This window comes from Channa argus, chromosome 5 (assembly GCF_033026475.1).
Source record: "Channa argus isolate prfri chromosome 5, Channa argus male v1.0, whole genome shotgun sequence".
Classification (NCBI taxonomy): Eukaryota; Metazoa; Chordata; class Actinopteri; order Anabantiformes; family Channidae; genus Channa; species Channa argus.
Window position 1 is genome coordinate 581,254 of NC_090201.1, and position 17,257 is coordinate 598,510.

Genomic DNA, 17,257 nt, shown 5'->3' on the forward strand with positions numbered 1-17,257 from the left:
TTGGCATCAGTACTACTGAGTTACTTATAGAAAATAAGGTATTGTTAACCACGATTAAACTTGACGCTTTTGAAAACATTAAGCTACCAGCCTAGTCCACAATTGTTCCATGTGTGCATCATAGATAAGGGCTCAGCAGAAATCTAAAATCTGCAGAGAGAGCCTCTTTACAAACCACTCGAAACATCCTCCAAGATTTATTTCATTTCTCTTTAGAAATGTATCTTTGAGTAGGGATCAATCAAAAAGCAAATGTTGCGGGACCCACCGGTGAAATTTCTAGTAATGAATAAAAAACACAAAGATCTGTGTTACCTAGCAACTTTGTAACAAAAGCAGCAGCTGTCAAAGAAAACGTTTTATTTGCCATTACTGTGTTTCTGAGTACTGGAGGAGTACAGTGCAGAAATACTTTGTTAAAATTAAAACTTACGTTCAAGTACAAAACTACCTCTACCCAAAGTAAAAGTACTCGTTATGTGCATTAACCACATTATATACTGCTAGGTATTTAAAAAAAAATTTAATTAATTATATTCTGCATCTGCAAAGTCGCCAAACTTTCCGATATAAAGTGCTGCTTGAAGGTTTGTGAGTCATTCAGATTGATCTCTATTTCTGCATAGTGTAAATAACACATGATCAGATTATTGTGCAAGTTATCTAACATTAGATAAAAGGAGCCCAATTAAATAATCGAGGAAAAAGTATAATACCTTCAACTTAGTGTTTATCAAGCTGCCATGTCAGGACAGCTTCAACTCAGGTTTCAGGTCCTTCTTTCCAAAGCAATACATTTCTTCTAGTTTAACTATTCATTGTTTGGATAATATGCTTGTCTGAAGCTGTGGATTTTCTTAGCGTTAAGCTTCAGTACACAGATGGACACAAAGCCATTTCCCTGTAGAATTTGCTTGTTTAACTCACTCAGCGAAACAGGTGCAAATCATGAGATACGGTATATATGCTAAAAAGCAGTTTAGTCATCATCAAACACAGGGCTTCTTCTCATTCAAGCTTAAAATCGTTGTTGTCATCTTTGCTGTTTGATTACTGGGAAGAGTAACAGTGTTATCTTTTCCAGCCTGTTGAGATTTAAGAGCTCTTCCTCTAAGCTCTTCAGAAATCTCCTTTGTTTGAGCCACGACACACTTATAAACCTGTGTTGTGAAGATCAGACTTTGATAATGACAATCCTGATTTCACTTCTTTAAATAAGGCAGGGCTCTTACAGACATACACCAAAACACCTGCATCTAATTTATGAAGTTTAGCATCAAATACAGTGACCGTGTTTATTTCACTAATGTCGCACATTTCAGCCAAAAAAACAGGTCTTTGCTTTCTCTGTCTACACAGTTTCGCTGCTGAAGAACCTGAAACATGCCAACATCGTCACGCTGCACGACATCATCCACACCGACAGCTGCCTCACACTGGTGTTCGAGTATCTAGTGAGTGAATTTAGTTTGCAGGCCTTTAAAAGGTCTCAGCTCCAACTGCTAGATTTGAGTGTGTGTAAACACTATTGCTATTTCGTCTTCTAGGACAGTGACCTTAAACAGTACTTGGACAACTGCGGGAATCTCATGAGCATGCATAATGTCAAGGTGAGTTACAAACAAAGAAATGACTCATTAGCAGCTGCATGGGACATCAACATCACCACAGACAAGACGTCACTGTACACATATCAGTTTGCATTAATGCTAAAAAAACAATTACCCACATAATCTGCAAATTATTGTATTTACATGTATTTACATTGACGTAAAAATATCTAGTATCTGAAATTGGGCCAATTTTTACAACACCCACAAGGACGACATTTACTGTTTACAGGATCTGCAAAAATTCTTCAAAACCATCTGATGAAATACAAATATGAACACAGTTCTACTGAGCCATGTCCTTTAACGTCTTTAAACATAGACAAAATTGATAAATGTGCGTATGATTCATATTGTACAAACCGAGCAAAGGCTTTTGTTATTTATGGGTGGAAAAAAAGAGGGGCCCAGGAATGAGTTTAAAATAAATTTTCTTAAATGATCACTGACTCCATAGCTGTTAACTATGCTGGTGTTGTGGACTATTTCTAAAAAGGACACGCCTACCTCCAGTTTGAGTGCTTCGGTCTCAGAAAAGGTAATGATGGTCATGATCGACAGACGGGGGCATCGCAGTTGGCTTTGTGTGTAGCTGCCATCATATTGGCATTGCCGAACTCTGTCCACCGCTGATTCTTAGAGCGAATTATTATTCCGTGAAATAACGTCATTTTCCTACAGATCTTCATGTTCCAGCTGCTTCGCGGTCTGTCCTACTGCCACAAGAGGAAAATCCTCCACAGAGACCTAAAGCCTCAGAACTTGCTCATCAACGACAGGGGCGAGCTCAAACTGGCCGACTTCGGTAGGAAAAGCCACACACATTCATATATGTACTGTTGTGTATACAGACAAAAACAAATGCAGATGTTGTGGTGACGATTCAGGCACTTGGGAATAAGACAGCATGCTTCCTGCCTTTCCAATTATATTTTACTGCCACTCAGAGATCTTCTGTCCTGATTGCTTTAGCACCTTTACTTCCTGTATCCTAGCAACTGTCCCCCTCTCTCAGTTTTGTGCTGGAAACGGGGTAGATAAACCCCTGAATATTAGCGGACTGCCTTTCAACTGTTTTACTTAAAGTCACCAATATGAGCTGCTAGAGAGAGTATCCCGCTGTCTGTCAGGGACTCGACAACACAGTGTGCAGAGGGGGGACTGAGACGCTGTCAAATGTTACGTGGCTGGACGGTGAGACAGTGGGCCACTCGGCACAGGTGTGGAAAAGACTAAGAACCACAGATTTACGGAAACACAATTCAGTTTCACTTTGCATATTTTGTGTCTGGTCATACTTTCTGTCTTTTTGTCTGTTGTTCTCATTGTTTGGTAATAGTATCTGCAAAGTGGTTTGTCTCCTTTTGCATATTTTTCCATACTTCTTGTCTCTGTGCCAGCTTTTTTTGAATAAGGTGACACTAAACTTCCCCAATAGAAGGCAGGTTTCTCTGCCAGCTATACAACGAATGAGCTTTCTAATCTGCTTTTTGTGCAGGACAGAGAAAATGGCCGAGTAAATAGTTGGAGAGGAGAGACCATCAGCCCTCAGTATTTAAACTAGTTATCATTACCACAGTTAGACTAAAACTGAACCCAGTGAAGTTTCTTTACACACAAACACACACACACACACCGACAACCAGGTTACTTAAATGCACTGATTCTTGCTTGTTGAGCTATGTTGCATCCCTTTTACTGTAAATTAGTTATCATTATTGTTAAATTGTATGTTGTCCAGGTCTAGCAAGAGCCAAGTCTGTCCCCACTAAGACCTACTCCAACGAAGTGGTAACTCTGTGGTATCGGCCTCCTGATGTGCTGCTGGGCTCTACAGAATACTCCACACCCATCGACATGTGGTGAGCAGTGCATGTATAATGATCACCAGCAGTCTTGTCCATGTATTTGCGGTGCACAGTGCATCGGTTCACTTCATTCTATTGGACCTACTACACTACAGTCTGTCACAGCTATAATACAAGGAAGCGTGTGCTGGAGCACACACTTTTCTGTGATTTAATATCTCAGATCTCGAAATAAGACCTAAATAAAGACCTGTGCACTTGTCGCTTTTATTTGTAGATTTGCATTTGCAAGATTCACTCTGCGTAACTAGATCTAAACTAAATACGGACCACTGTAAGTAGTCAGGGAACGTATTGCTGTGTTCCTAACTGGAACATGTCTCACACATGAGTGCATCCAAAAATGTGTTATACAGAGCTGAAACTCAACAGATGGAAGGCAATAGTCTTATTAGCATCAGGTGTTCAGCTCAAATAACATTGCAGCAGTAGAAGAAACATCTCTTTGTTGAAACAAATCATGTTTGTTTCTTCATTTTACTCCACCTGCCTGATGTAGTTTTTTCCTTTTATTAAATGATAAGAGGACTGACGGCCGTCTGACAAGTTTGTATTTTCATCATTTTTCCAGTAATAAAATATATGAGCTGCTCAGCGACTGAAATGTCCAACTGACTGCAGATGGTTATTAAAATGTGTTTTGCTTTATTGCTTCTGCTGGATGTTTAACAGTAGGGGGCTGTTTTCACATACCAACAGCAGAATAAGCAATTCCATAACCACCCCAGTACTTGTTTTTTACTATTGCAAGCAACTAACTATCACCAACATCACATTATCGATAAGCACCGGTCAGTCTAGTTTTTGCAGTGTGTTCTGCACCAGTCAGAGCTGGTGGGACCCTCCGAAAAAACATTAATCATTATTAGTTTTGACATTAGCCTCCCGTTTGTGTCGACCTTACTACTAAATGACACTGTTACCTGGGGGATTAAAGGGAATCCCCCCAGGATTTGCTTGCATCATGCATTTCTATTAAATATTTCCAAGGTCATTAGCAGAGAGATAAGTCACTGGTCATACAATAGAGTATAATTCATCTGCTTTCACCTTCCCTGTATTTTTGCTCATCAACAGTTTGCCATGGTGAGAGCCCCACTTTAATGTGGCTGTCTAGCAACACGACATTCTTTTATGAGCTCACCTAAATAGATATCCTCTCATCAGACCACAGGGCACCTCTTCATCGCTCCATCCATGATGGAACAAAAGGCTGCACTGTGCCAATCCGCACCACGCAAAGGCTTATTACCAGTTTCCTTTGAAGTGTGTGTGTGTTTGCTGAACAGGGTTTCATCTTCGTTGGATGGCCCTTTGTGGCTCGCTCCACCGCTCTGTATCCACATATCCTCCCTCTTCTTCCAGGGGCGTGGGCTGTATCCTGCATGAGATGGTGACAGGTCGTCCCATGTTTCCTGGTGCCACTGTGAAGGAGGAGCTACATCTCATTTTTAGACTCCTTGGTAAAACGGCAGCATAATTGATGCAGGTCATACTGTATATGATCTGAGTGCATGTGGGCAGATTTCTCTCATTCCTTGTCTTTCAGGCACTCCGACAGAAGAGACCTGGCCTGGGATCAGCGGTAATGAGGAGTTTAGGTCCTACCTCTTTCCTCAATACAGACCTCAAGCTCTCATCACCCATGTGCCCAGGTAACACTTTTTCTGTCAGAGTGGTGGCCACTCGGACAGTAGCCACTCGGACAGTAACAATGATGCTTAGCAGGTTTTGTACTGTATGTTTACTATGTTCAAGTACAAAAAACGAAATGCTGCACAATAAATTCCATTTAGCTACAAGTACGGAAGTGTTAGCAGCCAAATACAGCTACAGTAAATGCCAAGAAGAAATACTCATTAGTGCTGCATTATTTACAAGCTGATCTTTTCGTCTTCGCCAGGTTGGACACAGAAGGGATCGACCTGCTGTCTGCTCTGCTGCTGGTATGAGACAATGACCTTCACACACCTGGATATGAGACTTCACAGACTATCTAATCAGCTGCTCTTGTGTTGTAATTATAGTACGATACCAGGCGCAGAATCTCCTCCGAAGCCGCTCTACGACACCCATACTTCCTGAGTCTGGGGGACAACATACACAATTTGGCAGACAGTAAGACACATACAGTACATCCGCACACTGTGCAAAGTGTAAGAACCTCTCAGGTAAATTCAAGGTCAACGGTTCTTGGCAGCTCCGGCTATGACCAGTATACCGATTTGCACAGGAAAATGGTGAGAAAAGTCAGACAGAGAAAAGTCTGTGTCTTAGTTCACCAGTACTTCACAGTACTAACATGTGTCTTCAACACTTTATGTCAAAGGTTTCCATAATTCGCATGTAGATAGTTACAGTAATTGCCTGCCTTTGTTATTATTAGCTGAAAACAGTAGTAGCTCTCCATGTTGTTTCACTTTGAAAACACTAAAGCCCCTTTCAGACATACAGGGCTTTTCCATTAATCGGACACGTCAGCTTCATGTCTGTAGTCCTAGTTTGCCCTATAGTAACATTTCCACATCACCAATTAAACCCGACCAGTGAGACATCATGCTATTGATATTAGTAATTCAATAATATATTATTAAAAGACGTAATATTCTACTATGGCGTATAAAGATGTTAGCCGTTAACTTTGCATGCTTCAGTTGAGCTGGTGCGGTTCTATGTTCCTCATATGAGGCAAACGTATAAGAATGAAGACATGAACGCGGGAACAGGAAAATGTTGATAAAATTTTAAAGCAATCTACTAATGTGGCAACACAAAATGGGATTTGTAGTTATTCCATTCTTCCTTTTAATTCTCTTTAGGGGTTACTCATACTTGTAATTTTTCAAAAATCTGTGATACCACTGCTTTGGAGGTAAACAGTAATTAAACCCTTGTAATGAATTAAGTGAATAAAGCTAGTGTTTGAGAACTGAGGAGACCAGTTGCTTCAGTTCTAAAAGCAAAGTCAAATTTTTCACTTCATAATTAAGTAATTGTTTTCTGCTGGTGACAGGTCTGGACCACAGACAGATCAGTACTCAGACTCTTTTACTACTGAGCCATGCTGTTGTAATATGTGAAGATTGTGGTCTACCCTGAAAAAGACAATCATCAACATTAAAGCAGCCTTAGCAGATGTTGCCTTGTGCACTAATCAACCCCCACAACATCACAAATGCCGACTTTTCTGATGACAGGTCAGAAGGTCCCTCTCCTCTTTAATATGAAAGATGATGATTTCCAAAAAGAATGGAATTATTTGACTCATCATACCAAAGGAAAGTTGTTGGTTTTTTTACTTCACCTCAGTCTATTTTAAAGGAGTTCAGGCTCAGAGAAGCAGCCATGTTTCAGGATCTTGTTTATATCTGTTTTTTCTTTACGTGCTAGTGTTTTAACTTATTTGTCGATATAGCAACAGGCTGTGGTTTCTGAGCCCATGGGGTGATTTCCACTCCAGAATCATTTCTGATTTTATTGCAGTACTACCTGACAGCCTGAAGATAACAAGCCCTATGTATTATTTATTTGGCTTTATCCCATGTGCACAGATACTTCACTGAATTCTCTTATTGTTTTAATGATACTATGAATCACAGATGATAATTCCACCAAATTGTTTTGCAGTTTCACATTCTTACGGAATCTGTGCTCTCAGGCTTTAACAGGGTGATGACCCTGTGCTCATTCTATACTCAGCTCTTCTGAGATGCTCGTTTTAAACGCAATCATGACACTGACCTGTTGCCAATTAACCTCATTAGTCATGAAAAGTTCCACTTTATATTTTCCAGTCTTTTTTGTTCCCCTGTCCCAACTTTTCCCAACAAGCATTTACATTTCTTTTAGTTTTGACGTTAGTACATTGAATCAAATACATGTTTGAATGATTCCTGGATATCACTGAATTCTTTATTCATAGTTTACGTAGCGTCCCAACTGATTTGAGAATTATTTTATAGTTAGAGTCCAACTATATCATAGTACAGCTTGCAGTTTTTTCACACTTTTTTCTTTCTTCTTTTTTTTTAATAATTTTAGCTGCCTCCGTGTTTTCCCTCAGAGAGGTTCAGCTCCAGAAGGACCCAGGCCACCGCAGTTCATTGTTTCAGCCTTTAAGTAAGTAACGTGTCACACAATAAGCTTTGGTTCATTTACCAATATTATAAGAAACAACCCATTTCTTCACATAATGGGCAAATATAATAGCACTATGAACATGTTATAACTTGATACACATATTGTTTCTTTCCTATTGTCATACTGCTTCATATTACAAATTAGACAAAGGTTTTATAGGAGAATTGGTCCATAGGATAGACACTTTTACCACTGGTGGTCTGCAATTAAAATTATTGAAGCATGACTTTGTTTTGTGCCTGACCACATATATAATATATTTGCAGACATATGTGTCTAATTAGCAAAGCCGTGCAAGTAGCCAACATGCTGAGTTTGTTAACTCTGACTAAAAAAAATAAACAGAAGGAGTCAGAGGAACTGAAATGAAAATGAAAGTATTCCAGCAGTTTACTGTCATCATTTAACTCTAAATGTTAGCTGGACATTGTCCTTTGTAATGTTGAATGATAACTTTTTTTTTTTTTCTTTTCAAAAAATGCTTTCTTGCTCGCTTTCTTCCTCTCCTCAGGTCGAGGAAAGAACAGAAGACAGAGCATTTTCTAGAGATTCCACAGACGATGAGCAAATGCAGACAGAAAAGAGGAGCTGCCATTTTAGGCCACAGCATAAAGAACAACATGGCTCTGCTCATTCAAACACCTGCATGCACACACAAACGCATGCCCACTCATGTTCATGGCAGCTGACCATGAAAACAGGACGAACAGCTTACTCCCTGCTACTAATGTATTGCACTTAAGATGACGTGCTCCCTCCTTATTCAAACACACACATATTTGCACACAGTTTGCACAACCGTTAACACGGAAACATGCTGCCATTACTAAGCTGCGACACATTTAAGCACCTGCAAAAACTTACATACATTTCAAAAAACTGCAGCTTTCTCCTTTACATATATCGCATACACATATACACATTTACAAAAAAGCCTGTATAATTCCTATTGAGAGCACACCCAGTGCTCCGTCTCACTACGGTAGCTACCATACAGTTACAGATGTACAGAAGTTATGTCTGACTTCTTTGATTTAAAAAAATTACACAGGAGTTGGGGTTTGAGTAAGTATAATTTAATGAGGTCAGTATTTTTTCAATTTTAATTCACTGTTTTGTCTTAGAAATGTTTGGCTTATCTCTAAACCAAAACACCAAGATGTAGCTAAAAATACAATCTCTGATTTTGTTACAGCATCCAACAGTGCCTCCAAATCACAAAACAGTCTCCCAGTTCACTAGTGGCATTCTGGGATTTGTGGGTACCTCCAGGACCGTAGCTACACTTTTTGAAATAGTCACAAGTTCCATGAACTCCGTCCCTCAACACCACCTGAAAGTTTACGTAGAAACCATTATTCTTTCTCTTCAGATTTGAGCTGCACTTTCTGTCAACCTCATTCCCCATTGTTTGGTGTTTGAAGTCATTCTCTATGTTGCTATGACTAAAGTTCTAGGTGGGACTGATTAATACTTAATTATTTCATTAGGGTTTTGGTTTCTGAGTATTGCGACAGCATAGACAGGGTCTTTACACACACTGTAACAAAAAACCGTGGAAAGAATTTGCACAGTTTTGCTTGAACTGCAATATTCATTTTAACCTAATTAGGAAATAAAACATCTGAGATTTGTTTACAGAAATAATTTGCACATTTTAGACACAAATTAAGACATTTTTCAAATGCAGGAATTTGTGTATGAAATGCACAAAATTTTCCCAAGTCACATTTCTCCACATGAGAGTAAAAGCCACAGCCGTGGATGCTGTCAGGCACTTGCTGCATAACAAACTCAGGGTGTGTATCTTTCCAAAAGTTTTTGCCTTTGTTAGCTATAAAAGTGCTAACAGGTTAATTAAGCAGCACTGGCCTCTAAAACAAACAAGTTAATACTTTATGCCTGCTAATATATAATGTTAGGGCCCTTTCAGTTTTCTAATTATGGCATAACTTAAACCAAATCAAATGTATCTAGGGTGATGTGATTAGGCCGCAGATTCACCAGCATGGCAGCTAAGGGTGCAATCGAAAACTCAGACATACACAAACAGCCCAGATGTTAAAACAGTAGCAACACACTGTTCGCTTGCAGAACCTCTGCGTATATGAAACATGTAACCTACCATAGAAAATGACTCAACGATGAATATAAATCTCAAACGGATTTATGTTGACACACTTGCCTTGCTACAGCGCCCCCTGTCCTTCAGCTCACTGTGGGGGGTGTTGTCCCATACAGTATTAACGCTGACTTTTACTCCGGTTGTTGAAGTTGCCTTAGTAAACTCTGCATGATATTTTGGCTCGTGAAAAATCTATATTTGATCTAGTGTAGTCAGTGTGTTTCGGAGGCATTTGCTTTGTGTCTGTAAATAACTCAGTGTATGTATTTCAGAGTCTCTTATTTGCACAAACCAGAAGTGTCCTCTGCAGCCTGCTCCCTTCCCTTTGTGTCTTATTTACATGGTTTCAAATAATAACACTGTATCATTCCAACACCCCTTAAACCTAGACCAGTTAACTGAGACAGTATTTTTTTTAAGTCGTTTTTGTCTCTGCCACCCGTTTTATATCGCACAGCTCTATTGCTTTGGGCTTTGCAAAAGTCCGTGTACAGTATAAAAATACCAACAGTGCAGTATTTTCTCACCTGTTAACAGATAGAAACGTAAAAATTACGTAAAGATCTGCCTCAGTGTCTTTCAGTGTCCTTTCACTCCTTTGTGGCTTCTGGGATTCCACCCAGAGGTTATGCTCATACCACAGATTAAAGAAGGATTTGCAGGCAGACAGGTAATGGGGCTTGTGGGGAAACTGTACTCCTCTATCTCCTAAAGTTGCCCTGACTCCCTCTCTGTGCTGTTCTTCCAAGGAATCCAACAGAGAAGGACTTGCAGAAGGGTTAGCCAGTCGCAAATGACTGGGACCACATGACTAACCTGTGGTGTGTGATCAGTTTTTTCTGTCAAATTAAAGTTGCAATACTAAAGAGACGCTCAAGGTCTTTTGTGGAATACTATAGTGGCTTCCTGTTGCCACCATTCTTCCAATCACTTTAACTGCACTATTCTTTCACATCAGCAGTTGCAAACAAAGATGTCACCGTCATTCTTTTGCTATGAGTTATATGTAGAGCAAACCTGTTTTATAACATGGTGTTAGATACTTTTCCTTTGTATATTGTTATGATTTGAACCGCATCATGTATGTGACAATTAGAAGTCATTCAGCTCACAGAATGTCTAGAAGACAAAAGGCACTGAAAGCTTCGGCAGTTCTGACTAACTTGGGGGAGTCCAGGAGTCACCACATCTGAAGGCAAAAGCTTTTGCAGCTGTTATGAATAGCCACACTTGAATACTGTCCCAGACATTGACTAAATGCAATAATCAAATATGGATAATGGATCACAGCCTCTCCTTAAAAGCCTCATTGGCGTTTCACTTTGTAGGTATGAAAAGTGACAAAGTAGTTATCTGAAGGACATTAGACACCAATGTGAACATATTTACACACAGATGAACACAGATGATTTGTAAGACCCCTGAAGGACCCAGGACACTTACTGCGCTGTCTCGGGCTGTTGAAGGCCCATTTCCATCTTGACTAATGTGACTCTAACAAGTCTTACATGATTTGCATATGACATTTTGGTGTCATCACAAAGTGAGTGATTAGCACCCGAAAGGCAAAGTAGTTTATTTGGCATGTTGGTCAGACCAGAACACGAACCAGTCACATGCAAAATCGTGATGAAAAGCCAGTCATCCCAGAAACAGGTAATAAGCACGATCAAAACCTTTTAACACACATTGACAGACAGTCTCAGCTCTTCAGCTACAAACGAGTTGAAAGCTACAAATAGTTATGGGTTTTTACATAATAAATGTGATAAGTTCCCTGCCCCAGAACTTCTAACCCAGCTTACTTTCTCTCTTCAAGGCACGAGTGGCCAGAAAGAAGTAGGTGTGAAAACTGAATTTATAAAATGACAGAAGGGGTTTGGATGCAAACCCCACAACGTGAAAAGAGGAGGGTTAGAGCTTTCACGGACCAGGAGCTACAGATGAAGCATGCTGACTTTCATTCGGCAATGGGGTCATTAGACAGTTGTTGAAAACAACAAGCTATGTAATAATGTGAGATTCTTAGTTTTTGCAGTGTGTCACACTCTGTAGGCACTAGTCTGAACCTAATCAGTGGCTTTTTAGCCGATTTAACATGTTTCATCTGCAGGGTTCCCATCAGTGAGAGAGACTATTCTGATTGGCTGTTGGCTATTCTGATTCTGAGCTCAGTAAATCAGTGTACCAGAAGAGACCACTGTTCAATTTGTTACAATTTGTAACTTTCTATCAGACATCAGACCTATCAGACACTTGTCAGCTTAGGAAAAAGCAGCTGGAACTGAAGCCGCCGTTAATCTTAGTCTACCTTTAGAACTGTGTCTTTTGTGGCTTGTCACCACATTGGCATGTGGCTCAAGTGTGCGCTTCAGTCTCCTCATGCTGAGTTATGAGCTAGCTTTTTGATGTTGATTTGCCTAAACCTTTCCTTTTCCACATTCTTCCAAAACACACCAGTAATCAGATAACTAATGTATTTATAATGACCGGACAGCAATAAAGCAAGTAAAAACCACAATGGGGACACACAACCACTGCGAAAGGTTTTAGAGAGCAATAGCAACTCTACACATTATGACAGCGTACGTATATTTCCTCTGTGCAGTCAGCACTGCAGTGGTAAAGACGCTTTATTTGTATTTGCTGTACTCTGAGGACATTTCTGTTTAGGAATTTTAGCTTTGTACAGAATAATTGTAGCGATGGATAACTGTGGATTTTACATTTCCAAAACTCCCGCTCCCCCTTTCCCCAAGGGCAGAAGTATTACTGTGCGTTTAGTGATGGTAAAAGAAGCAGTTTTACTCTAAAATATAATAATTCCGTGCATAAGCTGTGTATTCAAAATGACTTTCAGAAAAGCCCTGTATAAGCGCAGACCATTTAGCATCGGTGCGGAACATGAAGACAAAGATACAAAAATACTGTATGTGGAATATTAGAATACAGACTTTCTACATCTGATGTTGATAAAACCAATCCTTCAGGTATTTTACCATTTACTAAGAGTTGCTACATAGGACATCAAGTAATGAGTTGTTGCTTGAGACAACGGGTCTTTCTCATGCGTTAGTGAGACTCTTATGAACTTTAGAAAGCTGATACAGAACTGGGAAAATAGAATGTTCCCAGCTTAAAAGGTTTTCATTATCCAGCTCTTAATTAATGCTCAGTTCAATAAAGTCACAAAGAACCTTGTTGCGTTAGACAGTAACAATTCAATTATCTTTGAGATTCAGCAACATAATCTGTACTATTCAGTAGTACAGTAGTCCCTCCTTTATCTGCCCTCATTAGTACAATTCTTTAATAGCATCTCTTTATGTAGCACCAATATTATGTTTTTACTACATTTTGAATATCTCTAACTAGCTTAGGATTAAGGGGAGCTGGACACAGAGGAAACCGTACTTGACACTGCACAGACTATTCTGGCAGCTTAACGGCTCTCACGTTATTGCCATGTTGCCAAATGACCCACAGGAGAACTTAGTTTCAATTCCTGGACTCCCAGACAGTGGGTCAAAACATAGAAAGAAATCTACAGCTTATCCACAGCAGCTGGATGTGATTTAGCAGTGAACGAAGCTGATGGAAAAATAACCTTGTGACCACCGAAACCTCTGTATATCTGTCTGTGACCATAAGCTAAGGGGACGACAGCGAGGAGAGAAATTTATGACAAACCTGCAGGGACTTCAGAGGGATGTATAACTGTATAAGTGCATAACCTCCCCCTCTCTTCCCCCCCATGGCAGAGGTATTACTATGTGTTTAGTTGTGGTAAATGAAGCTATTTTAAATACTATGATGAAAAACAAATAATATACGTATTTTATCAGATGTTTTCATTTCTCTCAGTGAGTTTTATGGCGTTAAATACACAACAGAGTTCTGTATTTAAAGTAAAATGTTTAAAAAACTGCAGATGTCTAAATGTTTTATAAAAGATAAGTTTAGATTTTGTATAAGATGTGATATTTTGTGTGATTTGTCTACTGTTATAAAAATAAAATATTGAATATTGAATGTACTGACTGCCAAAAGGCACAACATTGACTGAATTGAACTGATTTCTGAATGAATAAATAAATCATTTAAATTCTGGAACACATTCATTTGTTCTGTGTTGTCTTTCAAGCTATTTACATGTTTAATTATACCTATATGAGTTGTTGTTTTTTTTTATTTCACCTTTATTTATTCAGGGCAGTTTTACTGAGAGTCTCCCCTCTGTTCATATTCACACTTGTCCCACCCACATTTAGGAGATTCAGCTGCCATCCTTCCACCTTTCACACTTCCATCCCCCTTAATCAGATGCAGGTCTTGCACTACACAAACCCAAAGATACAATAGCATAGATTAACAGAAGATGGTGCTGTTGAACAAGTGCCTCCTATAATTCCTTACTGGTGACTAATGCATGTTTTTTTTTTCAACTGTTGATTAATTGAGCAAAACTTATACCTAATAAGTCAGTAATTATGAATATTGCGCCGCCTCCCCTCCATCATCTGTCATCAGCAACATGTTTTGTAACGGGACTCGAATGCTAGGCCCAGAGTTCAATAAAAGTTCACATTTATTGACCAGAAATTGAAGATGGCAGGTTAGATGGCAGACAGCTGTCCAGGTAAGACAGGCAACAGTCCACAGGTAACAGGCAGCTTGTGAGATAGATTATAAGCAGTTTCAGGTTATGGTTCAGTGGGAATCCAATGGGGCTCAGATCTGTTTCTATGACACAGGAACATGAGGCAGAAGATTGGTCAGGGCCGAAGCAAAAGTGCTTAGTCGATAAATGAGGCAAATGTTTGAGGTCCACGCTAGGAAAACAAGTAAGAACACAAGAAGGAAAAACAGGTAAAATGTGTCTGGAAGGTCCCAACTATCTGGCACTGACTGATTGAAAATGACATGGCATTTAAGCAGAAACGACGGTGAGAAGGGTCTGGGAGTGAAGTCAGGCATGAGTGTGTGTGTGTGTAAACTGAAGGCACAGAAAGAACAAGACCTGGGTTTTTCAAACCTAGATTTCATATATACAGAAATACTGAGTCATCCATGAACATTGATAATTTGCATTTGGAGTTTTACATTTTTTAATGCAACTGCAAGGGCCAGTCCCAAGTCTGGATAAATGCTGAGGGTTGTGTCAGGAAGGCCATGCAACGTAAAACACATGCATAATTAAGCGTGCGAATCATGACTTTCACACCAGATATGACTTCCAAACCGGATCGGTCGGGGCCTGGGTTAACAACGACCGCTAGCAATGCTGTTGACCTACAGGGTATCGGTGGAAGTTGGGCTACTGTTGGTCGAAGAAGGAGAGGAGGAAGGTGTGTTTGTAGGCAGAGAGAGAAGAGGAAAGCTAAGAAGGTAGGACTGACAGTAGGGACTTTTAATGTTGGGACTATGACAGGGAAGGTTAGAGAGTTGGCTGACATGATGCAGAGAAGGTGGACATACTGTGTGTCCAGGAGACCAGGTGGAAAGGTAGCAAGGCTAGAAGCTTAGGAGCAGGTTTCAAGTTGTTCTACCATGGGTCAGATAGCAAGAGAAATGGAGTAGGAGTTATATTGAAAGAGGAGTTTGTGAGGAATGTTCTAGAGGTGAAAAGAGAATCAGACAGGTTGATGGGTCTGAAGCTGGAAATTGAAGGTGTGATGTTCAATGTTGTGAGTGGTTTTGACCCACGAATGACCCAAGAATGTGATGGGCAGGTTTGGTCTTTAGGACAGAAACACAGAAGGTCAGATGGTGGTAGACTTTGCAAAGAGAATAAAAATGGCTGTAATGAACACTTTCTTCCAGAAGAAGCAGAAACATAGGTTGACGTACAAGAGCGAAGGTAGAAGCACTCAGGTGGACGACAGGGAAAGAGGTTAGCTAAGAAGAAGTGGGACACTGACAGGACTGAAGAGAGTAGACAGGAGTACAGGGAGATACAGCGTAAGGTGAAGGTAGAGGTGGCAAAGGCCAAACAAAGAGCATATGAGGACTTGTATGTTAGGTTGGACACTAAAGAGGGAGAGGTGGATTTGTACAGGTTGGCCAGACAAAGAGACAGAGATGGGAAGGATGTGCAGCAGGTTAGTGTGATTAAAGATAAGGATGGAAATGTATTGACAGGTGCCAGGAGTGTGATGGGAAGTTTCTGACTAGTTTGTTTAACAAGATCTTGGACAGTGAGAGGATGCTGAGGACTGGAGGAGAAGTGTACTGGTGCCCATTTTTAAGAACAAGGGAGATGAGCAGAGCTGTGGCAACTACAGAGGAATAAAGCTGATGAGTCACACAATGAAGTTGTGGGAAAGAGTAGTGGAATCTCGGCTAAGGGCAGAGGTGAACATTTGTGAGCAGCAATATGGTTTCATGCCTAGAAAGAGAACAACAGATGCAGTATTTGCTTTGAGGATGCTGATGGAGAAGTACAGAGAAGGTTAGAGGGAGTTGCATTGTGTCTTTGTAGATTTAGAGAAAGCGTATGACAGGGTGATCTGTAGTGAGAGCAGGGAGCAGGTGGAGGAAAATCTAGAGAGGTGGAGGTCTGCTCTGGAAAACAGAGGAATGAAGCTTAGCCGCAGTAAGACAGAATACATGTGTGTGAATGAGAGGGACCCAGGTGGAACAGTGAGGTTACAGGGAGCAGAGGTGAAGAAGGTGCAGGACTTTAAGTACTTAGGGTCAAAGGTTCAGAGCAACGGAGAGTGTGGAAAAGAGGTGAAGAGGCGAGTGCAGGCAGGTTGGAACCGGTGGAGAAAAGTGTCAGGTGTGTTGTGTGATAAAAGAGTATCGGCAAGAATGAAAGGAAAAGGGTTCAAGATGGTGGTGAGACCAGAGATGTTGTTCGGCTTAGAGACAGTGGCACTGAAGAAAAGACAGGACACAGAGCTGGAGGTAGCAGAGCTTAAGATGTTGAGGTTCTCTTTGGGAGAGACGAGGATGGACAGGAATGAGGACATCAGAGGGACAGCTCATGTTAGATGTTTAGGAGATAAAGTCAGAGAGGCCAGATTGAGGTGGTTTGGACATGTTCAGAGGAGAAACTGTGAATATATCTGTAGAAGGATGCTGAGGTTGGAGCTGCCAGGCAGGAGGTCTAGAGGAAGAGCAAAGAGGATATTTATGGATGTAGTGAGGGAGGACATGAAGTTAGTTGGTGTGAGTGAAGAGGATGCAGAGGACAGAGTTAGATGGAGGCACATGATTTGCTGTGGTGACACTTGAAAGGGAGCAGCACAAAGGAAAAGAAGATTTTTACATTGTTTAAAGTTAAAATTTAGAGCTGAACCTAAAAAATGGCAGACTTATTAAAGCTAGAGGATGAGGACCAAAACATCGAGTAATTGATACAGACAAGTAAACTGAGGATCTAACCATCATAATGCCATAGACCACTGAATAAATGTGTAAAAAGATCAGTGTAGCCAGAACATACTGAACTCGTAATGTTAAAATGCTGATTTCTCACTGAAACACTTACATTTAATAAACAATTAACT

At 40.3% G+C, this 17,257-nt stretch overlaps 1 protein-coding gene across 1 annotated transcript in view; it reads left to right on the top strand.

Moving 5' to 3' along the window:
- The window catches only part of cdk18 (cyclin dependent kinase 18), a 54,032-nt gene extending 40,172 nt beyond the window's left edge, over window positions 1-13,860 (top strand). The window contains exons 7-16 of the mRNA XM_067505215.1: window positions 1,360-1,454; window positions 1,548-1,610; window positions 2,292-2,415; window positions 3,352-3,472; window positions 4,844-4,941; window positions 5,028-5,133; window positions 5,382-5,424; window positions 5,506-5,596; window positions 7,520-7,597; window positions 8,130-13,860. Of these exons, the coding sequence (XP_067361316.1) occupies window positions 1,360-1,454; window positions 1,548-1,610; window positions 2,292-2,415; window positions 3,352-3,472; window positions 4,844-4,941; window positions 5,028-5,133; window positions 5,382-5,424; window positions 5,506-5,596; window positions 7,520-7,597; window positions 8,130-8,164 (854 nt within the window). The 3' untranslated portion in view covers window positions 8,165-13,860. The remainder of the gene's footprint in view (window positions 1-1,359; window positions 1,455-1,547; window positions 1,611-2,291; window positions 2,416-3,351; window positions 3,473-4,843; window positions 4,942-5,027; window positions 5,134-5,381; window positions 5,425-5,505; window positions 5,597-7,519; window positions 7,598-8,129) is intronic.
- The last annotated feature ends 3,397 nt before the right edge of the window (window positions 13,861-17,257 follow it).